Consider the following 26,017-nt stretch of genomic DNA (forward strand, 5'->3'; position numbering starts at 1 on the left):
TTCTGCTATTTACTAATTTTTTAAAATCAGTGTCTTGTGGATTTACAATGATGGTGACATTCACTGTGGTATATTCAAACATGTACATAGAAAAATTAGGTCAAAATCATTTCCTTTCCCTATCTCATCTTTCCTTTCTTCCCTTTATTACCCTTTGCCTACTCCACTGATGTTTCTTCTGTTTTTATTATTTTGGATTAGCTTCCATTTCTTAGAGAAAACATTTCACCCTTGATTTGGCGGGATTGGCTTATTTCACTTAGCATGATAGCCTCCAGTTCTATCCATTTTCCAGTACATACATAAAGTCATTCTTCTTTATATCTGAGTAGTACTTCATTGTGTATATATACCACCTTTTCTTTATCCATTCATCTAATGAAGAATATTTCAATAAATTCTTATTTTTCCCATCCATCTGTTCAGAGACTTTTGAATTGTTCACAGAATTTGAATTGATTTTCTGAATTTGGTAAATACCTATAGGAGCATATTTTCTAGGGTTACATGTGTGCTTAGGTATATAAGAAATTGCCAGTTTTTCAAAGAGGTTGTGTGACTGTCAATTGCCACAAGCTTGTGACACACATGTTGATTGCCCCAAATATGGTATTGTTCCTCTCAGAGAGGTACTTCCACTAAATCTAGGGGTAGATCTTGAAATGATTTATCAAGCCTAGAGCACAAAACTTGCCTCATATCCTTGTGACTTTTAGTATTCAGAGGCATCTGTTTTTGCCAGGAGTTACAACAAAAATTCATGAATTGGAAGCAGAGATTATCATCTGGCATTTTCTAATTCCTCACATCCCTGAACAACCTTGCAATGAAGGAATATAATGTCAGCAGGGGGCACAGACCTTCACTTTCTCAATCAAGACCTAGAGTGGTGTTCTAGTTTCTTGCCTAGGAGCAGACTTCAAGAGCTCAGCACCGGGGGCATTTATTTAGAAGAGCCCTTGGGGTACACATAGCCAGGGGAAAGGGAAGGGACTGAGGCAGGGTTGAGCAGAGGGAAAAGTTGAGCTCAGGTTCAGGCTCAAAGACAGTCTAAGCCAATCATGCAAGGAACCCTGGAGCTGAACTGGCCCTTCAGAGTTGGCCCAGGTGGAGCAGGGTGGCCAAACTTTCATGCATCAGCATGGAGCAGTCATTTGACATGGGCTTCCCTAAGAAGAGCCATGGCCTTGGGTGAGGCATCTCTCCACAGCTGTAGGAACTGGGAGAGGAAACCTGTGTCCGTGCACACCAGGGGCAATAAAACTTCATCTGAAGGAATAAAAGCCTCCATCTCTCAGTCCTTACCAGATACGAATCCAATCGTTTCTCATGTGAGATCTACTGTGGGCCCAGCAGCCCCCTAGGGCTGCTCCCTTTCAAGGAAATACAGTGAGCTTCAATCTTGTGGTCCCGCCATCTCAATATTGACTTTCTGTTTTTTCGGAAAACTGTCAATTTCTTATAAACCTAAGCACACATGAAACCCTAGAAAATATGCTCCTATAGGTCAGGCATGTCACTCCCATTCTCCTCTGTTCCTGGAGTTCCTGAGTTCAGTCTCTCAGCCTGGTTTTCCATCTCTTGTAACATTAGAAAAGACAGAATTGCTCACCTGGATGAGCTAGGGATGAAGATATGGGCTTTTGCTGCCTTTACTCAGGACCTCAAACATGTAACAACTTTTTATAACTCTTGTCTTCAATTTTACCTGGTACTTCCAATTCCACAGCCTTACTGAAATTCTGTGGGGAGGAGTGAGGATGCCTTTACTGAGTAGAGTCGGGCTTGCTTCTCTGAAATATTTTTTTCTCTATCAAAACTAGCACTTTCAACTTCAAAAATACATTCTGCTTTTGTCCACTGTGTGCATTTTCAATACTACCAATAAAGTCTAAGTTAGCATTACTCTCACTTGTATTATCTAGATGGTCTAGCTGCTATTCCAGCCCCACATTTTTCACAAGACTAAGCTGATTATTGAAATTTGGAAATCACATCATGTCAACTGCTGTTTTCAACTTCTAATGCCTTCTCCTTTCAAGTTGCGAAAGAATCAAACACTTACCATGAGATAAGGCCCACATACTCTGGCCCTGCCTCTTCTTCCTTTCTATGCCCCAAACACAAATGAGTTTCCTCTCTGTTCCTAAGAAAACAGCATCACCCAGCTCCACATTAGGTCTATTGCATTTGTTGGTCTGTGAAAGTGGAAAATGCTGCTCTGGACCTTCCCTTTTTCTCATTTGGGCCTCAAAAACGTCTTCTGCTCTGAGAAGCTCTCCCTGACCAGGGGCTCATAACACATAATAGTAACTGAAATTGTCTCATTTATTGATTTGTGTACTTTTTTATTGGGCTGAATAAGGGAAATGTGAAATATACTTATACTACTGTCATGTATAACTAATTAGGACAACATTTTAAAAAATAATAAAAGCTTTCAAAAGTCAGTAAAAACTTGTTTTTCCTATGCTTGATCATCTCTCCCAGCAACTTAACTTCCATTGCCCTGCACATCATCCTCAAACATGGTTGCAAACAAAAAACTCTCAAAAAGATAGCCAGAATTCAGTGTGCATCCCCAAACCCACTCACCATCACCACACAATGTAACTAGCCTACAAAAAAAAAAAATGTTTTGAAACAATTAAGAAACATACATAAAAGAATATACTCCACTACCTGCCCCCATTGTTTGAAACTATAGTATTAGAAATAAGGTCAAATTTTAACATTTTGGTTCCATTACCTTTAATATACTTGTGAACAAATACTGGGTGAGAATACATTTTAAATACATCAAAATTTTAAAAGGCTTATCACCTTCTTTTCAGTGCTCTCTATTAACCTAATTGGTCAAAAGTGCCTCATTTTCCAAGAAAGGTAAGGGTGAGTGGGGAAAGGGAAGAGAACTGAAGGAGAACCAGAGCTCTGGATTCTTCACAATTGCATCATCATCCACAATGGGTTTGGAGGATGAGAGATTAGGGAAAATCAGGTTTCAGCAACTTCAGTGGAACCTAGTTCTCAAAGACACCAGAGGTATCCAGTGGATGATACCTAAGCTGGAGATCCAGAAGTTGCCAGAGTCCAAGATCAGTGAGGAAGAACAAAGTATGCCAAATTTTATAACTATCAGGGACTCAGCAGTGCAGGAGGGGCATTGCAGGAGGGGCTCCCTCACGTCATGACCAGTGTTCCCCAAACTCATTCAAAGTTCTAAGATGTACATTTGACCTGTCTCAGCAAACTTCCATGCAGCAGAGCACTAGGCTATAAAGGCAGTCTCAGGGCTTAGGGGTCATAGCAGGGTGCTGCAGCCCAGGGCTTAGAGGTTCAGGATTGATCATCAAATCTCCATGAGCAGTTTTGAGCCGACGCTCTGGGTCCAGAGCTATGCTGGCTGTGCCAGCAGACAGGCGTCTCTTGGCTGGAACCTGAGAAGTCTGTTCCTGAACCCTTAGTTCCCTAGGACGACGACCACGACCACGTCTGCCAGTCAGAACTGACGGATGCAGGGTCGGTGGCGGGACTGTTTCAGGCCCCTGGGAGCTGTGGGCTGTGGCCCTGGGCTGAACTGCAGCACTTCTGGCTGCTGATGGTAAGTTGGGCATCGGGCACACCTGAGCACTGCAGTGGGTCTCACCAGTGGCGGACTCAGGCAGAGCAGATTGTGAGGCCTGGCGGAGTGGGAGATGTTTCAGGCTGGGGGAAGCTTTCCTACGTGAAAGGACGTCCCTCCAGGTGGTCAACGCCTGTCTACCAGGCGCTGTAGGCTCAGTGTGGTCCACTACGGCCCTGTCTTGTCCACATTTCCACAGCTCATAGCGCTCGGGTTGCAGGATGCGCACAAAGGCGTCCATGGAGAAGCTGACCCTGGCCTCCCCACAGCTGCACTGAGACGCCACTTTGCCGTAATCAATCCACCTCGGAGTGGCGAAATTGATGGCTTCCGCACAGTTGAAACCATGGTTGAAGCCAGCATGGTAGCCATAGGGAAATGTCACCATGAACTCACCAGCCTCCTGAGTCACGCGATTGAAGGGAATGCCATTCTCATGGAGGACTGTGGGCGAGATGAGGGCCACCTTGTGTCTTAGGAAGGCCTCACAGCCCTGGGAACTGCCCGGGAAAAGGTCCCTGGCCAGGCGCTCCAGGCGCTGACCGTGTTCAGGGGGCACCACGTACCACGTTTTGGGCTCCCCAAAGTGCAAGTAATTGATGCTGTAAAGGTCCATGTCCTCCGTGTGCCACGCAAAAGTGGTCTTCCACATGCCAAAGTACAGGTAGGGCCTGTTGACACCCTCAATGACAACTCCACATTCCTGTTCCAACAGGTCCTGAATGGTTCCCAAGTGCCCCAGGTTCCACTCTTTAGTGCTTTCATCAAATAAGGAGCCACTGATGTCAGCACCATAAATTGGTGAGTCATAAAGGCGGTTCTTCCAGTACTTTCTTTCCAGATCTTCAAAATTCAGGTGTGGGGGAGTTCTATACTTTTCGCTGTTTGCCAGGAGGTGATACTCTCCCACTGTCATGGCTTTCTTCTTTTTGTGGTATTGAGTGAACATACCTGCCTTCCCAGAGACCACCTGCTGCAGGGGAGTGGCTATTAAGATGTCACTGACATCATCATAGGACTGCCTGGCTCTCCATTCCTTGGGTGGAATTACCTTGGCCAGGCCAGCTCTGTGTGCCCCTTGGGATTCCATGTAAGCAATATACTTATCAAAATCATTAAACTCTTCTTTGGTTGGATGAAATATCATTATGCTACAGTTTGGATTCTGAGCACAGTTGGGCTTAGACTTCATAGTTTTGATTTAATAAGCAGCAAAATCCCAATATTTAGATATGTTCTAAATAGATGAGGTGGCAGAAAAATGCTACTTTTTAATAATCAAATAGCTGTACTATGAGGCTGCAAGATCCATCAGACAACTATTTTTCAAATGAGATGATAAGTCTTTCTTAGGCTTTTTTGTTGACCAAGAGGACTGCACTGCAGGCAATTTAGCTTTATCCAGATAATGATGGTGGCTTAGTCAGCAGCTCTATTATTCTCCTCAGTTGGTGCGTGGTTCTGTCCTCTTGAGGTCTTCCAAATTACCAAGGCTTGGGTGATTGACTCAAATGTAGCAGTGTGTCTTTAGGGCAGTGCATAAAACAAAATCTGAAGGAAAGAATAGAGAAATATTGAAAATTAATATGTAAAAAAATATTAGCAAACTACAAATTAAACACCATAATGGAATATTACCATTACAGAGAGGCTAAAATTTTATAATAATATTGTCAATACAGTGATGATGTCAATGTGGAAGAAAACGCTAGGAATTCTCATACCCTACTACTAGAGGGAATATGAAACACTATAATCATTTTAGAAAACTATTTGGACAGTGACTTCTAAAATAGAACATGTGCATTTTTTATAATTCAAGTGTTATACATGCTCAGGAAATGTGTAAGTCTCTGCACTGAAACTCACATCTGAGAATGTTCATAACAACGTACTTCTAGTACCAAATACTGTAAACAACAAAAATGTCACCAACAGAATGGATAAGTGTAGTATATTATTCCTATAATGGAATACCATATAACAATGAAGACAAAAACTACAGAAATAGATTTTATAAAGATAATATTGAGCAAAATGGTTAAATTCAAGAGAATATCTATTACATGATCTCATTTACATAAAGGTCAAAGGAGACAAAGTAATCTATGCTCAAGGTAAAAATAATGTTTACATTTGGGAAAAAGAGAGGTTGCTGTGAGTTGGGGCTAATGGAGTCTCTAAAGTAATGTTAATATGCTCTGAACCAGGGTGCTGCATATATACCCATCAGAATAGCTAATTTGTAATGCAGTAGAATGAATTCTATGTTCATATATGAATACATGACCAATGTAACTCCATATTATATGCAACCACAAGAATGGGAAGTTATATTCCATATACGTATGTCAAAATACTTTCTACTGTCATGTATAACTAAAAAGAACAAAAAAAAATTGTGATAACTCATCAAACTATTACTATTTCCACAAACTTCTATATGTATTTAAAATAGAGTTTAGATCAAAAACCACTAAAGACAACTAAGAAGTATATTTCATTATATTTAAATGGAAAAAAATGACTGAAAATAAATGAACAAAACAATCTATTGAAAAGGCTAGAAAATTAGAATTTGAAGGAAAAAGGAGTGATAGTAAAGAAATAACCACAAATAACAATCATTTGTTTCCATAACTCATATTGTGTGGCTTTGTGGCATTTGTCCCCCCAAGTCTTACACAAGTGATAGCAACCCTACACAAACCAATCTAGCACAACAGAATTATTCCCCATAGAAGAGGGTCATCCAAAAGATATGAGAAAAGCAAATAGTGCATATTCAGTCAGAATTAGGGTTTTTCCTGGCAACTATAATACAGAGAGAGGAGGACATGGATGTTGGTGGAAGGATGGGTGACCAAAAGAATGATTATAATGATGGACTATTAAGTCTATTCTGGATTTTAAAAAAAGGAAATGAGAACATGAACCCCGGGATCCAGTTTGGCTTCTCTCCTGTTTACAATCATCACAACTCAAGCTAGACTTAAAGGGTCTATATGTATCATGTGATAATGTCCCCATCATACCCTAATTTTTAATTTAAAAAAATTATTCTAAAATAATATTATCATATTTTTTGGAATATATAATCAAACATTTCAGAATATATAACCAACTAGTTCATTCTATTTGAATACTTGCTCTAAAAACAAGAAAAGAGGAATGTGAAATAATTTAGGAGGAGAGTTCAATATCAGAAACTTAAATACCATGCTAAGGGGCTTTCCTCCAAGAAATAACAAATACAAAGTATAGTATCACACAAGCTCCCATTTTGTATTGAATATACTATTAAAATAAGCTTTGAATATTTGTCTTTGTTTTATACATTTGTTTATAATTACGTTATTTCTACATTTGTAAGGATTTTAAGAAGAATGAGGCTATGTTTCCTTAAATGTATAGTCTTCAGATATTGCACATCAAAAGGAAATACTCTGGTTTTCCTGAGTAATTCTGTGCTCACAACAAAACTGCTCAGAATTTGCCAGGAAAAATGACAGAGTAAGCCTTCTGTACTCTAGCCAGATGTGTCACTTCTCACTAAGTCTTGTATGTTCAGTTTTAGTGTTAGACTGCCTTCTTGCTTCTGTCGAGTGGAACCACATGACACCAGTAAAGAATAATTACCCTGCCTTCTTGGATAGTCTTCCATTTTATCCTTACCCATAGTAACTACAGTAAGAAAAAATCTTCATCTAAGGAAATTTGATAGTTCTGACAATAAAAGAAAAGCATTTCCTTCTTATCAGAATGATTTTTTTTTAAGTTATTGGGGTTTTTTTTTGTTGTTTATTTATTTATTTTTTTAATTGGTTGTTCAAAACATTACAAAGCTCATGACATATCATCTTCCATACATTTGATTCAAGTGGGTTATGAACTCCCATTTTTTACCCCAAATACAAGTTGCGGAATCACATCGGTTACACATCCACATTTTTACATAATACCATATTAATGACTGTTGTATTCTGCTACCTTTCCTATCCCCTACTATCCCCCCTCCCCTTCCCTCTCATCTTCCCTCTCTACCCCATCTGCTGTTGTTTAATCTCTCCCTTGTTTTTTAGAGCAGATTATGCTAAGTGAAGCTAGCCAATCCTTAAAAAAACAAATGCCAAATGTCTTCTTTGATATAAAGAGAGCAACTAAGATCAGAACAGGGAAGAAGAGCATGAGGAAAAGATTAACATTAAACAGAGACGAGTGGGGGGAGAGAAAGGGAGAGAGAAGGGAAACTATGGAAATGGAAGGAGACCCTCATTGTTACACAAAATTACATATAAGAGTTTGTGAGGGGAAAGGGGAAAAAAAAAACAAGGGAGAGAATTATCAGAATGATTTAAAAAATGATTCTTGCAGGGCTGGGGTTGTGGTTGGTTCAGTGGAGAGCGCTTGCCTAGCATGTGAGGCACTGGGTTTGATCCTTAGCACCACATAAAAATAAATAAATAAATAATTTAGGAAAATGATTCTTGGTCCCTTAAACCTGAAGAATTTCTGGAAATTAGGAAGTTTTTCCTTTATGTCTTTTAAAATATTGCCTTCTAAGCCTCTCCGGGTATGTGTGTGTGTGTGTGTGTGTGTGTGTGTGTGTGTGTGTGTTTAAACTGGAAAAGGTGAAGACTGAAGACTAATCAGTTTAACAGCCCCTTTACTGCAATCCTTGCCCAAATTGTAGGATGAGTCTTTTTATCTTTCCAGATGCATACATATTTCAAATTTATTACTTCAAATGGGGGGTTTTGGCAAAATGCCTTAGACATTGGTCAGAGTTTCTTCTGACAGTCAATATCCAAATGCTGTACTTAACATTTTCTTATTAAATTAGAAAGTCTATTTACTATTCACTGAAAATAATTTATAACCATAATGTCTGATAGGTGAATAAATTCTATTAGGTAATTACTTATGTATTTATTCCAAATTCATTGTCCAGAATGGTATACGCAGTAAAATAAAGGTTGAATGAATGAAATTCCTTAGATATTGATAAAAAGAATTTATTATAGGATTAAATATCTTAAGATCTAAAACTTTCCAGCAAGAATCTATTATTTTATATCATCACTATTAAGCAAACTTATTATGGAAAATTTTTTTTTTACAAATTTGGGAAGTGACAAACTGTAGCTCAAGTTGTAATTTACATTTTTGGGGTTGCTACTAAGGTTAATTTTTTTAAAGAATATTAGCCATCTAGATTTCATCATATGTATTGGTTCATATCTCTTGTCCATTTTTCTCTAGTGTGTTTTCTTATCTATTTTATGAACATTTTACTTATTACTTAACATATTAAACCCTTTGTTAGATATGTTAATGATTTTCCCAATTTGGTATTTCTTTAATTTCAATTTTTTATATTGTTGAATCTACTTCCCCATAAAGAGGTACATAAATATTTTCTAGGGTTTCTTTTCCTTTCTACCTGCTAATTGTGCCTTTAATTCTGTTTTTCTTTTAGGGAGTTTTTAATTGCTTTGTGGATATTGACATAAGAATGGGTATGGGTATTAGGAGGATATAAATCTGTCTCTTGTTCATTGTATGTGCTTGTTATTCTTGTTTTGATGGGCTTCTTTTTAAAAAAATTGTTTTGTAGGTGTAGATGAACAGAATGCCTTTGTTTTGTTTTGTTTTCTTTTTATGTAGTGCTGAGGATTGAACCCAGTGCCTCATGGCATGCGCTCTGCCACTGAGCTACAACCCCAGTCCTGATGGGCTTATTTTTGTTGTTTGATTTGGCTTGTTTTTTCTCAAAATTTTTGTTCCAATATTCTTAAATTTTATAAATCACAAAAATTGGTTTCTTTAATGTTAGGAATTTTTTAGTAACTTCTTTAATGACTTCCTTTAAATGACTTTAATGCATTTCATCTGTACATAATTCCTGTTAATTGGATATTGGATCACTCATGTATTAGACCTCCAGTTTTCATATTATTCTTTTTCTCCCAATTTTCTATCCATTTTATCATTACAACATATCTTCTGAAAAATTTCCCCTTTTTCATCTTCTAAACCTCCTATTTGTTTTTTTTTTTCATTTCTCTCATCAAAATTTAAATTTCCAAAATTTAAATCATTTCTGTTCCCTTGTTTTTGTTTTGTTTTTTATATGTAGATTACCTTTGTTTTCTTTCTTATTGTCTTGTTCTTGTTTTATGGATGTATTTCTTCTATTTCTTTGAAAATACTAAAATATCAGTGGTTTTTGAAGTTTTATTTTGTTCTCTTATATGGTGTGTTTCTTTGACATTGCTTTTTGTCCTTTTTTATAATTTTGGGTCTTTATCTTTCACATTTAAGGCTGTCCTCAAAGGTCCTCAAAATGTCCTTAATAGTTGCTTCATATAAAAGCAAACTCAAGAAACCTGAGCATGGGGACAGGTTTGAGGATCATGCTTCCTGCCTGGCGACCTGGTTGTTTTCTGGGTGAAGCTTGATGCTACTCCCTCCAGGGCTAGTCAGATTCCATGTGAAGGATCCTTTGGCTTTTCTCCTCAAGGCAACAGGTCTTCCCCAACAGAATGAAAAATAGGCCTAAAAGTTCCAGCATCCAGCTCATAAAATTTACTTGCTTTTTCCATGACAACCAAACTCTTAATGGTTCCTGGAAATTTCCACTCCAGAGACCACCTTTTTACCTAGAAAATTAATCTTCTGCTCCATTCAGAGAATAGCAATTTACCTGGCTTTCAGAGGAAGAGTGGGGATCTGGGACACAAACTGCTACTTACACTTTCAACAAATCCTCCTTGGTCTCATTTCAATTGCCACTTACAGTGGTGCCTAACACCATGGGATCCTAAGCCTTTTGGACTCTGTAGAGACAATTGTGATGCTTCTTGACTTTTCTCCCTGCAAATTTAGGACCCAGCTTTCCAGGGTTTAACAAATCAGTTTATACTTCTTCATTGACTTTCCAACATCCAGATTTTACCATGATCTTGTCTTCTTTATCACTTTCTGTCTCTGTAAGTTTATTTCTTAAAACACAAATCTTATTATTGTCACTTTGTGGGTTTTGGGGAAAGAGTAAGGAATAATTGGGTTCAAACCACTATCTTTATTGATTTTCATTTTCTTAAATGTATCTCACCATACTTTCCTATACAAACTCTTGGTTCTAGTCAAATAGTTTTAGTCACTGCTCATGACACTATGTTCTTCCTTCCTCACTTGACTTCTCCCTTCTTTTAAGTTATCAACCCTTACTTTCAGACCAATCTAAGCCCTGCTACATGAGGAATCTTTATTAATCATTCCTAGACTTTGATGAGGATTCTGTCCTCTATACTCCATGAGCACTATTTGGCTGGGCTATTTATTTGGTGCTTAATGCAAATTGTTGATGTGGGAGTCCTCCAGAATGCATTTTACTTGAAAGGCATCTTTCATCTAATGGGCATTTATCTTAGGTAATGAATCTTACTTCTTTGAGATGCATTTGCTTTTCTCTTTAAAATATCTGTATGTCTCTGGACTCAGAAGCCTGTATTAATAAGCTGCCCAGGAAAGGAAAAGTAAAAAGGTGACTTTTCCTGTACCCTTTTAAAGTGTCTATACATGAAATATTTGGTGTGGGCCTCCTATTTAGGAATATCAGAAGGAGTATGAATATAGAGAAAAAGACCCATAGTAGAAGTATCAGGCATGAAGAACAAGATTAAGTTGTACATAAAACCTGAAGATTGAGATTTGGACTTTAAATTCAGCTATTTAAGTGTCACTTTAAAAATTCCATTGTGACATAATAATTTGAGCATGAGATTATTAACCGCATTGAAGTCATCTCTATTTGCTTTCATCTGTTGTATGGATTCCATAGCAGTAATAGTGCTATAGAATCTGGGAGCAGAGAGACACAGGAGTGAGAAGTCTTTTTTTAACATTTATTTATTTATGTATCTTTAGTTTTAGGCGGACACATTATTTTGTTTTTATATGGTGCTAAGGATCAAACCCAGTGCCTCATGCATGCTAGGCGAGCACTCCACCACTGAGCCCCAGCCTCAGCCCCCGAGAAGTCTTTTAGAATCTATCTTCAAGGATAGATTCAATGAGGCCAATACTAATACATGCTTCTTTGAATTATTAATACTTTAAATACATTTCTTGAGTAGCATTTAAGCCTGGTTCTTGGGTTCCTCCAGAGACTCTATAAACTACTCAATGCTTCAAAGAACAATCTCCTTTGGCTTAAACAAAATAGAGTGATTTCTATAGTATGCAGCTAAAAGAATCCTGATCAATTCATTTTCCCCCTCCCTCATTCCTACTCTTCAAAGGCAATTATCATAAATTATAGCTGTTTCTTCTGGGTTTGTTATTTTTACCTATGTTTTTGGACTTTTCAATTTTAGATATTGCAGACACTGGTACAAAGACATGAATTTTATTCTTTTATGACTGTTCCATAACCTGTCATCATAACTCTCATGTAGCTGTATCAAATTTTTTTGGTTAAATTAAAGGCTTGAATTTTTACTATGTAAGATCAGACACAGATGATTCATGTAAGGTATTGCGATTGCATTACAATTGAAGTACAAATTTGTTATCTTGTATTTGAAAACTGTCTCATTATTTCATTTCATTTGCTTTACTTTGTATATATTCATTCCCAGATCATTTCCACAAATTTGTTTTAAATGCATACAACATACCAGGTACAAAAATAGATTTCTCTTCTCAGAAATCCAAGGAATTGCCTTTCCCTCTCTGTTATGTTAGAGCCCTGATCCTCCTCCATCTTGGTCTCATTCCTAGTTTACTCACTTGTGTTGGTATACTATATCCACCAAGAGCACCCTTGGAAGCTTAATTAAGTATAGATTAAGTTGCTCAAAAGCATCTCTAGGAGGACTACAGATTTGGGTTTGAAGACTGAATCCAGGAATAATACCCAAATTATCTACCAAACTGTTTTGAGGTATTCATGTACCTCTTCTTGTCAAAGGAACCAAAATCAGAAAGAGAAATTTCCAACTAAAATTGATGTCATTGCTGCCTCTGAAAGCTAACTCTCTTAGCATATTCTTCCAGAAATGTATCCTTTGCAAAATCTGCCTCTTTACATTTCTTCAAATTAAAGCCCTGCATGGAAGTGTTGGATACAGCCTAGGTTACAGGTCTATGTCTTTGTTGCAATAGATGCTGGGCAGTTGAATTCTGGCTTCAACTTTGGTGAGGCAGGAATCCCAATATGAAATATCTCCAAATACAAAGGAATTTTAAAGTTATTGGGTGGCCGAAAATATCACAATTGTTTACCAGAGTTTGCACACCTGAAAATGTTTTCATTCTACCCTCATGCTTTTCTTTCAGAATTCTGAAAACACTCTTCCATTTAATTTTAGCGTCTCAAAATCCCAAACCAATCTCTCGGATCCTTTTTTTATAAAGGACACTTTTAGGATACTCCTTTGAACTTCATTTTCAAAGATTTCACTTAGACATGATTTGTAGATCTTTCTTGTCAACTATTGTTGTGTCCGATATAGAAACTCACATTCTTCATTACCGTGAAATTGTCTTAGATCATTTCTTTAATGTATTTTTCTCCACTTTATTTTCAGTCTTTTGTTTCTCTCCTTGTACATACAATTAGTTGGACATAAAACCTCTTGACTGTGCTCTAATTTTCATACTTTTCCTCTTACATTTTAACATTTTGTTTTATATTTACCAAACTTCTTGGTTATTTTTAATTTCCAGAAATGTTCTTTGAATATTCTTTCTATCATAGATTTTTAAGATTTTGCATGGCTACCCATTTTCTCTTCTCTAAAGAGTATTAATTACAGGGATTTTTAAAAGTTTCATTTATGCTCTACATTGTATCTGTTTTCTCTGCATTCACATTTCCAGGAAGTTTTGGTTTCTATCTTGCATGTTAAATGTATTCCTCACATACATGTTTATATGTCTTGTATTTAAGAACAGGGTATTAAAGAGTTGCATTTACAATGTATACTAGTGAGTTTCATAGTTTCTAACAGGGACCTTGTCATTTCCTTTGGGATGGGAATACCTGTCAGTACTGAAGATAAATGTCTAATAAAAAGCTTCTAAAATTACACATTTATCTAATTTGAAATTGATACCCCAGAATTTATGGTGTCTGAGTTTTTGATTTTGAGAAATATTAAAAACAGAAAAAAGTAGAGACAATCTATAACAAAAACCTGTATTCCAACCAGCGAAAATTGACACCTTCATATTTGCTTAATGTAGTTTATTTAGAATTTACACAGCACAAAATTCACCCATTTAAGTGTACATTTCAGTGTTTTTAGTATATTTACAAAGCTGCTCAACCATCACTGCAATCTAATATTAGAACATTTCCATCACTCCAAAAAAAAGAATCTTTGTTCCCATCTTCAGTCACAGCCCATATACACTCCACCCCTCCAAGGCAGCCACTAATCTGCTTTTTAATCTCTTATCAATTTGCCTACTCTTGATATTTAACATAAACAAAATCATATAATATATAATATGTGGTCTTTTGTGTCTGTCTTCTTTCATTCAGCATGTTTTTGAGGCTCATTCATGTTGTAGTATCAGTATTTTGATTCCTTTGATGGCTGAATAATATTTTATAGTGTTCTGGATAGACCATATTTGACAGATCAATTCTTTGGTTAATGGATATTTAGACTGTTTTCATTTTTAAGTTATTATGAATATTTGTGTACAAGTCTGTATTGTAGATATGTTTTTATTTATCTAGGATAAATACACAGAAGTGAGATTGTTGGGTCATATCACAACACTGTGTTTTAACATTTTGAGAAATTGCTATGCTGTTTTCCAAAGTAACTACAACTTTTTATATTCCCACAAATAATATATGAGGGTTCCAATTTCTAACATCCTTACCAATACTTGTTATCATCAGTCTTTTAATTATAGCAGTTCTAGTAAGGATGAAGTAACAGTCATTGTAGGCTTTCATTTGCATTTCCTTAATGACTAATTGAGCCTCTTTTCATAAGCCTATTGGCCATTCACATATCTTTTTTGGAGAAAATTCTATTCAAATTTTGCTCATTTTTTGATTTGTCTTCTTATAAATGAGTTGCAAGAGATCTTTATATGTTCTGGTCAAAAGTCCTTACCAGATACATGACTTGCATGTATTTTATCCAAATCTGTGGATTTTCTTTTCACTTTCTTGACTATGTCTTTTGAAGTGTACAAGTTTTGAATTATAATGAAGTCCACCTTATCAATTTTCCACATTATTGCTTGTACTTTTTGGTGTTGTATCTAAAAAATCATTACCCATCCCAAGGTCATGAAGAGTTTCATGATTTCTTCTAAGATTTTTTAAATTTTAGCTTCCATTTAAGTCTATGATCAATCTTGACTTAATTTTTTTAAAGAGATCCAAATTCATTGTTTTTGTATGTGGATATTCGTTGTTCCAGCACTATTTGTTGAAGATTATTCTTCCCACTCCCAGCATTGAATTATCTTAGAACTTTTGTTGAACATCAATGATCATAAATGTGAGAGTTTATTACTTTCAATTGTATCCCATCAAACCTATCACTATGCTTACACCAAAGCCTTAAATATTATTATAGCTCTGTGGCTCCATGTTGTTCTTTTTCAAGATTGTTTTATGTCTATACTGTGTCCTTTGTTTCCAGACAAATTTTAGTATCAACCCTTAATTTCAAAGGACAAAGAACAAGCATAAATAATGATAGAGATTGCACTGACAAAGAAGATCAATTTAGGGAACATTACCATCTTAACACATTTAAATCTTCTGCTCTGTGAACATGGAATGTCTTTCATTTAACTTTTAATTGAATATGTTTGTAGTTTCTAGTGTATAAGTTCTGCATTTCTTTTACTAAACTTATTCCTAAACATTTCTTTAAAAAATATTGTAAATAAAACTTTCCTTAATTGTTTATTGCTAGTATATAGAAATCAATATTTTTTTTTAAACTGATCTTATACCCTGAAACCTTGCTAACTTTTTGTTCTAGTAGTTTTTTGGTTCCTTATGATTCTCCATATATAAGATCATGTTCTCTGGCAAAAGTTTTATTTTTCCCTTCCAATCTGGATGCCTTTTCAATGCATTCCCATGCCTAATTGCCCTGATTAGATATTGAATAGAAATAGTGAGAACAGCCATCTTTAAGGATCTTTTTCCTCCTTCTAATGCTTCAAAGCAAAATAAATATATTTCAGATTAAGTAGAGGTCCCCTTCTGTTTCAAATCCCAAAGCCTTTTCTTCTTTCTCTCCCCACAGGTAACTACAATCATGAATTTGGATATCTTTTTATTTCTGTGTGTGTATGCCCCCATTAATAAGAATATTGTATGGATATCTGCCATTTTTACTTTATACAAATTATATAATCATTTCCAATAATTTTTAAATTCAAATTTAAGACATGATAATATATCATATACATACATATAAGTGTATATACACACATACATATGTTATCCATGGCCTGTTAATAAGAATGTATTTTACTAATGCATTTCCCTATTGGTGGGCATTTACAATACTTCCAATGCTTTGTATTATAAACAATGGTGCATGGAAATTTTCATTTGTGTCTTGTGCTTATATGCAATCATTTATCTAAGGTAAATATTTTGAGGCATTATTTCTAAATGATATAGAACCTACACTTTGTATTTTACTAGGAAATGTCAAATCATCCTACCTAGTCAAATTGCCGTACCAGACATCATATCAACTAATTGAGAAAGACAGTTTCTGATTCTCTACATCTCCATGTATGCTTGATAATGTCAGTTTCTTATACTAGAGCAATTTGAATGATTCATATCCTTTTTATTATGAATAACTGTGTGACCTACTTACTGATGAAGTCAAATACTTTTTCATTGATTTACTAACCTTTGTGGGTTTCAGTTCTGTCAATTCCCAATTATATATTGTACTCATTTTTTTCAGTTAGATTCCTTTTCTTTTTCTATTGATTTACAAAAGTTCTTTAAATATTTGAGACAATAATTCTGCTTTGTACTCTTACAAATGTTTTGTTCCAGCTCTCTACTTCCACTTAAATTTCTTATAATGTCATATTTTGAAAAAAAAATAAATGTAATAAAATTTATTAATTTGTTTCATTATATTTTATTCCTTTAAGTCTTGTTTAAGTAATCCATCTCTTTGAGGTCATATCTTGTAATCGTTTTACTTTATTTTTCATTTGTTTCACTCATTTAAAACACTATATTTTTTGGTTTGGGCTTGTTTGGGGGTTTTTTGATTTGTTTGGTTTGTTTTTGTTTTTAGAAGTCCAGATGTCTAGAACCATTTTTTCCCTTGAGTTGGAATCTTCCTCTCACATGCCTAGTTACAATATAAGCAAAGACCTCTTTCTAAACTCTCCATCTGGTCCATTGATTCATTTGTACACTTCTGTGCTAATGCTATGCTGCTTTAATTATTACATTATACTTACCACTGATAGTTGGTAAAGGAAATCTCCATATCCTTATCCTAATCTTCTTTTAGAATTAATTTAGCTAGATTTATAAACTTTAGCATTCATTTTAGAGTAAATATATCAAGTTCTATAAAAGTCTTGCTGGTTGAATTAGAATCACACTAAAATTATAGTGTATTATAAATTTTTTTTTTTTTCTTTTCTTTTTTTTATTTTTTTAAATTTTTTATTGTTGGTTGTTCAAAACATTACATAGTTCTTGATATATCATATTTCACACTTTGATTCAAGTGGGTTATGAACTCCCATTTTTTCCCCATATATAGATTGCAGAATCACATCAGTTACACATCCATTGATTCACATAAAATTAAAAGTTTTTCTATTCATTTTCTCATTATGTATTGATCTTACATTCCTTTTTTAAACCTTATATTTACTATCTTCTATTAGTTTTACTAGTTTGACCATAGATTCTAGATTTTTTCCATATAAATTATCATATTTAGGGGGGATAATCTCTTATTTTTCCATTATTCATATTTCTTATTTTTTTACTTTGGAGCTGGGCAGGAAGGGGGGCCTTAAATAACTAAATATGATCTTTAGAAAAATGTTGAATATTGACTGAGTAAAAATTCTACACTCTTTTTAGATTTTAGTAAGTGGTTCTAAACTTTAATATCGGCTTACATCCTATCATTTATCACCAAATCTTACATACCTTTGAAAGTAAAGGAAACCAGAGTTGACAGGCATAAACTGCAATGCTACTCATACAAAAAGCAGTTTAAAAGCAATAGACACATAAAACTCTGGACTCCCAAACTTCAGAACATTTTTCAAGTACTATAAAAGCTTTACAAAGTTTGCCATAAATTTGTGTCTATAAACCAAGTTTTTACAAATGTCAAAGGGCTAAAAGCACACAGGACATGTTCTCTGACCATAAAACAATAAAGTTAGAAATTAATAATCAAAAGAAAATTCCTAATTTTATTTAAAATTAAAATACATGTCTAAATAAACCTTTAATGAGAATAAAACAAAACAATGAAAATTTGGAATACTTTGATCTAAATGAGAATGAATATACTACATTTCAAACACTATGAGATGTTGGTAAATAGTATTCAAATAAAGATTTAAAGCCTTAAGGAAGAAATCTAGAAAAATTAAATGAACTAAATATCTATCTACCTGAGGAAATCAAGAGAACAAAAATAGCAACAACAACAACAAAAAAAAAAAAAACTAGGAGATAGTATGCATGTAAACCCATCAACTCAGGAGGCTGAAGCAGATGGATGAGCAAGTTGGAAGCCAACCTCAACAATTTAGTGAGACCCTGTCTCAAAATAACAAAATTAAAAATGTCTGGGGGTGTAGCTCAGATGTAGAGGGCTTCTGAGTTCAATCCCCTGTACTATCAAGAGAGAGAGAGAGAGAAAGAGAAAGAGAGAGAGAAATAAAAATAAGACCAGAAGTTGATAAAATACAAAGTCAATATAAGAGAATGAACAAAATTTTTAAAAAATTGTCTAGAAAAATTAAAAACTCTTTGCTGAAAATAGTGGAGAATAAAAATATAAGATATTAATAATATTAGGAAAGAAATATTATAAAGAAGTCTCTAGCTATTGCAGACATTTAAAAAATAAAGAGACAAAGAAAAATAATATAGACTTTATGCCAGTAAATTTTAAAATTTAAGTGAAATTAATTAATTATTAGGAAAATAAAACAGCAAAATTGACACGAGAAGAATTAGAACATTAGATATATCCATAATCATGGAAGAAACTGACACAGTAGTTCAACTCCTTCCAGAAAGAAATCCAGGCTCAAGGAACTATCCCAGCAAATTTTACCAAACATCCAAAGGAAAATGTAATACCAATCATTGACATATTTTCCTGGAGAACAGAAAAAGAAAAACTCTTCTGATTCATATTATGGCATAAATTTTCTGAAACAAATCTTCAACACTATGAGAAAGGAAAATAAATAAGCCAATCTCTCTTATGAACAGATTCAAAAATCTTAAAATCTGAGCATACTGATTCCAGAAATATATACATCATGATCCATATAAGTCTATTTCAGTAATGAAAGATGAGGTGAAACTTAATCTCAGATGCAGTAAGTGTTTGATAATGGGATCCTAATTAGAATAAGTTACACTCCATGTATGCATAATATGTCAAAATACACTCTACCATCATACAAATATATATATATATATTTATATATATATATATATATAAAATTTTTAAAAATCACTTTTCATCAAACTAAAAATAGTAAGAAAAATTTTAGTAGCATAAAATGTATCTACCTCTAAACTTCTGCAAAATCATAGTTAACAGAAAAAAGTTGAAAGTTTTCCCTCGAAAATCAAGAAAAAGACAAGGATACCTGTACTCAGCATTTTTATTCAACATTGTCCTGGAAGTCCTAACCAACATATGACAAGGAAAAGAGAAAGAGACTGTAAAGGAAGAAACATAGTTGTCATTATTGGCAGATGATATGATTGGATATGTGAAAAATGCAAAAGATCTGAGTAAACTACTTGCATTTAAAATAGTTGTATATAAAGAGCAATTTTCTTTGTATACTCCAGCCACAGTAATCAAAATCTAAGAAAGATGCCATTTACAATAGCATTAAATATTAAGTAGCACCTGAGGCTAACAAACAAAAGATTTGCAAGATTTCTATTAAGACAATAATATAAATATACTTAGAGAAGTATACTTTAGAGTATTTAAAGATGACCTAAATTATGGGAAAGATACAGCCTGTTAATACATTTGAAGACTTGATATTGTAAAAATGTCAATTTTTCTTAAATCCACAGAATTGATGTTATTTAATTAAAGTATTTTTTTTAAACTCGACAATTGGCTCCTAAATTTTATAGTAAAGTCAAAAAGGCCAAGCATAGCAAAGATACTCATAAAAAGAAACAAGAAGACTTGTTTGACCATGTGTCAAGACCCTTCCATCATACCTTGTGCAAAAATGAATTTCTAGCAGACTTAAGAAAGTCCTAAGAAATATTTAGAAAAGATAATCTGAAAATACCAGTATGACTTTTCAATCAAACATAACTGAATAATTTATGCAAACATAACTGAATAAATTATATTATGTATTTTCACACAATCAAATTCTATATAATACACCACAGCTACATACAACACACATTAAGTGGGAGAAAAAAAGCAAAACACAAAAGAGTGCATATAATTCATTTATATAAACATTTGAAATATTTATAAAGTTCAAAAATTGGCAAGACTAACACAATTTAGAAATGCACACACAGGCATTTATTGAAATTGATTTTGGGGCTTTATACTTAACTAATTTGGAAAAAATATTCAATGTTTATTGAAAATAATGTGTATTCTGTTTTTGTTATAAGATTTTATATACATATATAAATACAATAAGCATACACATATATTACACATATATTCACACACATATAACATATATATTAGATCAATATTGTTAGTCTGCATGATCTACCAAGATGAGAACAATTTATGTTAAAAAAAGATTTCCACCATGATTGCAGATTTGTCAGCTTTTCCTTGAAATTCTTTTTGCTTCACACTTTTCCAGCTATGTGGTTAGTTGCATACATGTTCATGATTACATTATTTCCTAGTGGATTTTTCTTTGTAATATAATAAGATGCACATCTTTGTCCCTATTAATGTTACTTAATAAAAAGAATAATTTAATAATTAATATCACTCCATAAAGTCTTCTTGTTATTGTTTATATTGCCTGGCATGTATTTTTCTATTCTTTTATTTTCTATAGTTTAGATATTTTAACTATTTTTAGTAAGTTTTATTCTTAATTGTCTTAGTAATAATTGTCTGGCTTGCTAATTAGTATAAAATAACCATGTAATTAGACAAGTAGTAGTTAGATTATAATATTATCCAGTAATCTAACTGGACTATCAGCAAAGAAAATTTCACACTGAGGTTATATCCAGGAAACCACCCCTCTGAACCTAAGTGTCTTCATTTAAAATCAGAATTTGGGGATAGAAGGCAAGCCACTTTTTAAAAACCTCCTTACTTATCAAAACAAATTAAAGCACTAACTTTTCGTATAGAATTAGGTTTAAATTTCAAAGCAGATTCCATTATTTATATTATTCATTAATGCAATTTTGACTCATGCGCATTGGGTTTTCTGTTTCTTATCAAAAACATCCAACATTTTTAAGCACAAATTTCAACTTTGTATATGAAAGGATTTACTAGAATTGGGAGGAAGTGATTCAATTGGTAGAAATGGAGAGAGAATGAATCAGCCTTGATTGGACTTGGGGTAGGGAATGACTTAATTAGAATTTTGATGGTATATATTGAGCCTGATCAGCACATGAATTTTCACTTAGAGATTCTCTCCTGAATGGAAATCATTTCTCTGGGTCTTGTCATATCTTCATTTCAAATCAGGATTTCAGACTAGTGGAATGTAAGTTACTTTTTTCTCCTTTAAAATATAAAAAGATTAAGACAGTAACTTTTTACATAAGAACATGATTTTTTCCTGTTAAAACTTGTTCAATCATCCATCCATCCATTCACTCATTTATCTTCTTATGTGGAAAATTATTACTGGGCAACTATTGGTGTCAGGCATTGCTTTAGATTCGTGGACTTTATCACTGAGCAAAACAAAGATCCTTGCCCTTGTAGAAATTATATTCAGAATGGAAAAGGTGGCGAAAGAAACAAATGTAACATAACTAAATTAAATAGGATCATGGAAGAAAGTTCATGCTGCGTAGAAAAAGAAGAGCAGAGTAAGGGAGATACACAGTATACAGGACTTTAGGAGACAGAAGGGAAGTACAGTTGTCATTTTAAACAAAATATCAGGGTTGGTTGGTTTAATTTGAGCAAAGACCAACAGGAGAAGGAAGACTATCTTGGCAGAGAAAATAGCTAGTTTGAGGGCCTCAAAGCAGAAGCAGCTGTGTGAGTTCAAGTATCATAGTCTAGAAAGGCAAATGAATATGATGAGTCAAAGAGTCAAAATGACTAAAGAACACCTGGTGGGGGGGGGGCCTGGGGCACTTTTGAATTTAACTATGAAGGTAACAATACCTCCCCACTGTCTGACTTAATATCCTTTTCTTTCAATCATATCCAATTCTATTAAATTTGCTTAACTGTTGCTAATTAATGCTGCAATGTGATACTTTGTTGTTAGTTATGTTCATTTTTCTCATTGGGAGATTCAGTGTCTTTCATGTTTATTGTCTATTGTTGATTTGGAATTATTCTTCCTGAATAGCCTGTTTATATCTTTGTTAATTTTAACTGGGTTGTTTGTATTTTTATATTATGTATATTAGTGTACATATTATATTAGTATTAACAGTAGTCGTAGCAACCCTTTCTGTTATAGACATGAAATTTATCTGCTAATCTAGTAGTTAGCAATTGACTTTGTATTTGGCATATTGGCTATAAAACTAATTTTTATCATATACATGACTTTTTAAAAATCATATATTTTAAAGCTCTTAGAGGGTCTACCTTGATTAAAATGTCTTTTCAAGCACTAGGTACTATAATTTCTTAAAATTTTCTTTTTAGATTATTATGGTCTTTTTTCCCCTTTGGGGTATTGTTTTTGTATTAGCTTTGAAGCTAGAATTCGTCCATTACTTCCTGCCTTAAGAATAGCCAGTTTTGCAATCACAGTTATTAAATACAACACCCTTTTTACACTATAAAACACTATCTCTGTCAGATCTGGAGAATTTTTACAGTTAAGATATACCATACTATGTCCAAAAGCTATTAAGTATGATTTGAAAAGGATGGCTTTGTAGATTATGAGAAACAAGAAATAAAGCAGTCATTAAGAAGTCCAGAGGATTAGGATCCAAAGCACAAGGGGGTTTGAGGTCACCTCCTTTCTAGTTACACATGGAATGCTGAGGATATGGGCATAGCCAAAGGCAACTTGATAGATATGCCCAAAGGTAAGATAAGGAGTCCTTGTTTAAGAGTTTCTATTTTACCAGATAAATCAAAAGATCTTCCACTCTCAAGGAAGAAGATGAGAAAGGAAAGGAAATGGAAGAGGCACGTAGACTTAAAGAAAGAGGGAAATGTGGGAAATGTTATTGAGTAGAAAAATAAACAATTAGAAAAATAGAGGAAGATTGTTAGGCAGAATTAAGGACCCAACTAGATTTCTGTGATAACAGGTTTAAATTAAGAATTATAGAGAGGTTATATGATTTTTTCTGGTTAACTTAGCAGATAGGGTAAATTTTAAGCTTTTACTGAAATTTCCAACTTTTAGTTTCTTTTTCTTAATATTTTCAAAACTGCTTATGTCAAAATTTTATAGTTCAATTTTCTGATAAGTATTTTCAGATCATTTATGTATAAATTTTTTTAGTATTTTTCTTATTAATACTTTTAGACCATTTTAGTTAGAATCTTTTAATTTTGTGAATGGATTGATTATAATGTACATTGGTATTAATGAAATCATGGCATGCTTATTAAATTAAAGTTAGCAGTTAAAAGAATGGGTAGTAGGCTATGAGTTAAATGGATTGGGGTTACTCAGGGTTGATAAAGGCAGTTAGAATATAAAAAGTGTGGGTATTTTCTAAAACTGTGTCACCATCTTGTCATTGTTACTTCATTCCCCTATTTCATAGTACATGATTCATTCATTCATTCATTCAACAAATACTTACTCAGCACCTATTATGTGCCAGGCACTGTTCTATATGCAGAGGATACACCAGTGAACAAGAGAGACAAGGTTCCTGATTTCCTGGAACTTATGTTCTAATATAGGAAAATAGACAATAATAATAAAAAAATAATATTAATAATAATAATAGCTAACATTTATTTAGCAAGTACTGTTTGCTGAGACAGTTCTAAGCACTTTACAAGTATTAATTTACTTAATCCTTTCAGTAACATTATGAGGTAGGAACTAGAATTATCCCCATTTTTGCATGAGGAAATTGAGGGCACAGAAAGGGAAAATGACTTGCCTAAGGTTACAAAACTAGGAAAGGGCAGAACTAGAATTTAGAACCTAGACTAGATCTTTACTCTCCATGCCTTTGTGATATGCGATACAGCCTCTCAGATAAAAAACAAAGCAATACAACAAGCAATAAATTCAGGAAGTGTTTGGTTTTATGAAAAGTAAAACAGGGTTATATGAGAGTGTGTTCATTGGAGGGGTGGGGTGTTGATGTAGATGTCAGGAAAAACCTCACCGAGGAGGTGGCATCTGAGCTGAAAGTTGAAGAATAGCAGTTGTTATATTGGGACTGAGATAACAGAAAATCTAGTGCAAAAATAAAGAATCTTTCCTTGTTTTGTGAAATAAATGCCCACTTGGCTACATCTTGAGCTTAGTATGTAACTGACTGAATGAACCAGAAATCAGGGAGGTATGCAAGAGTTAGGTTCCACGGGGCCTCAGGAGATATTATTAATTTTTAAGTGCAATAGATTTTTATGCAGGAGAATAATGCTATCTAACAATTTTAAAACATAACTCTTGCTGCTATATATAAAATTGTAGCTAAAGAGGAGGCAGGAAGATCCACTAGGAGGTAATCACATCCAAGTGGAAGATGATGGTGGCTTGCTTGGATGAGGGCAGTAGCAGTGAATTGAAATGTTGGGTAAATTTTTTAAAAACTGGTAAGATTTGCAAATGAATAGGATATGAAGAGTGAAGGAAAAGCAATTTAAGTAGGTCTTTCAGGATTCTGGATGTGAGACTGGTGAAAGAATACCTTCAAGTAAGATAAAAATGAAGATTTTTAATTTTTTCCAGAGTTTCCTGACATCTATTCCTCAATAGTTTGGTGCAGGAGCATTTGCTCTAGTATGAGAGTTAACCTGCCCCCCACCCTACCCCCGTGCTGGGGTGGGGGTGGGTCAAGATTTTTATCTCGAACTTTATGGGCGAGGAGGGTTTTTTCTTTCTTCATTTGAAAGTTTTTTGAAGAAAGAATCCATGGAGAGAGGGTTTAAGCATCCAATTACGTAAAATTTGACATTTGAAACTAAATTGGGGGAGCTGAATTTTCATTTGTTGAACAATGACTTATTGAGCATTTACTATGCTCCAAGATCTGTGATGAAAATAGCAATGCAAACAAAGCAAAAAAAGATACCTGCTCTCGGTCTTTTTTTTCTTTTGATAGCAGTGGGAGACCATTGGTGATTATTTCCCCCAGGTTTTCATTGTCTTATTTAAACTTCACCTAACGCTTGAGTAGCCATCTTAATTCCATCTCGCGCTTCTGACAGCTGGGCCCACCGTTCTAAACGTTCAACGTCATAAACGCTAAAACTGACATCGCCCCTCCCATTAGAACTTAGCGCTTAAAAAAAAAAAAAAAAAGATAAAAATTTTAACCAACAATACGACTACAACCTTTGCTTTGAAGTCTAAGGTTTTTGAGGAATGGTACCTTTATAAAGATCGTGGTTGCCCCCGTACATATTTGTTCTTTCTTCATATCCAATTAAGTGAAAATACTAGTCTTTCCGTAGCCCAACTCCCTAGGCTGGTTGGGTCTAGCTCAGGAGCAGGACGGAAGCAGGAGCCGTTGGATTTTAACAGTTTGATATAATCCTTTTCCACGCTCTTTCCCTCTAGTTGCGGACGTGGTGTCGGCTACCCGGGGCTTTCCGTCCACGCAGTACCGGAATGAAGGAGTCTGGGAGGGGGTCGGGGAAGGAAAAGACGGAAAAGACATTAAGTAATTGGTTCTCCAAGGTATAAAAATGATATTTAGGGTCTACTCTAAGGCACAGATTTCAAACGCCCGCCCCCTGGGCTGTCTCAGCCCCACCCCCTGCTGTCGTC

The 26,017-nt window shown here is 34.4% G+C and overlaps 1 protein-coding gene across 3 annotated transcripts; it reads right to left on the reverse strand.

The window, feature by feature from the left end:
• Window positions 1–292: 292 nt before the first annotated feature.
• On the reverse strand, window positions 293–26,008 carry Kdm4d (lysine demethylase 4D). 3 transcript variants are annotated; one of them, XM_048795777.1, is made up of 4 exons: window positions 25,620–26,008; window positions 25,320–25,529; window positions 23,868–23,961; window positions 293–5,173 (listed from the first exon to the last, which is right to left on the reverse strand). In XM_048795777.1, exon 4 carries the CDS (start codon window positions 4,812–4,814, stop codon window positions 3,288–3,290), a length of 1,527 nt encoding a protein of 508 aa, XP_048651734.1. In that variant the 5' UTR covers window positions 4,815–5,173; window positions 23,868–23,961; window positions 25,320–25,529; window positions 25,620–26,008; the 3' UTR covers window positions 293–3,287. The 3 variants fall into 3 exon arrangements, 2 of the variants coding, with proteins under 2 accessions (XP_048651734.1, XP_048651735.1); XR_001503982.2 differs by lacking the exon at window positions 293–5,173 and adding an exon at window positions 20,246–21,631 and having other exon boundaries at window positions 25,620–26,006; XM_048795778.1 differs by lacking the exon at window positions 25,320–25,529.
• Between the last annotated feature and the right edge of the window lie 9 nt (window positions 26,009–26,017).

Source organism: Marmota marmota, unplaced genomic scaffold (assembly GCF_001458135.2).
Source record: "Marmota marmota marmota unplaced genomic scaffold, marMar, whole genome shotgun sequence".
Classification (NCBI taxonomy): domain Eukaryota; kingdom Metazoa; phylum Chordata; class Mammalia; order Rodentia; family Sciuridae; genus Marmota; species Marmota marmota.

What these genes read in the sequence shown, in the direction of transcription:
- Kdm4d (XM_048795778.1), bottom strand. Translation starts at nt 4,814, where the DNA reads ATGAAGTCTAAGCCCAACTGTGCTCAGAATCCAAACTGTAGCATAATG.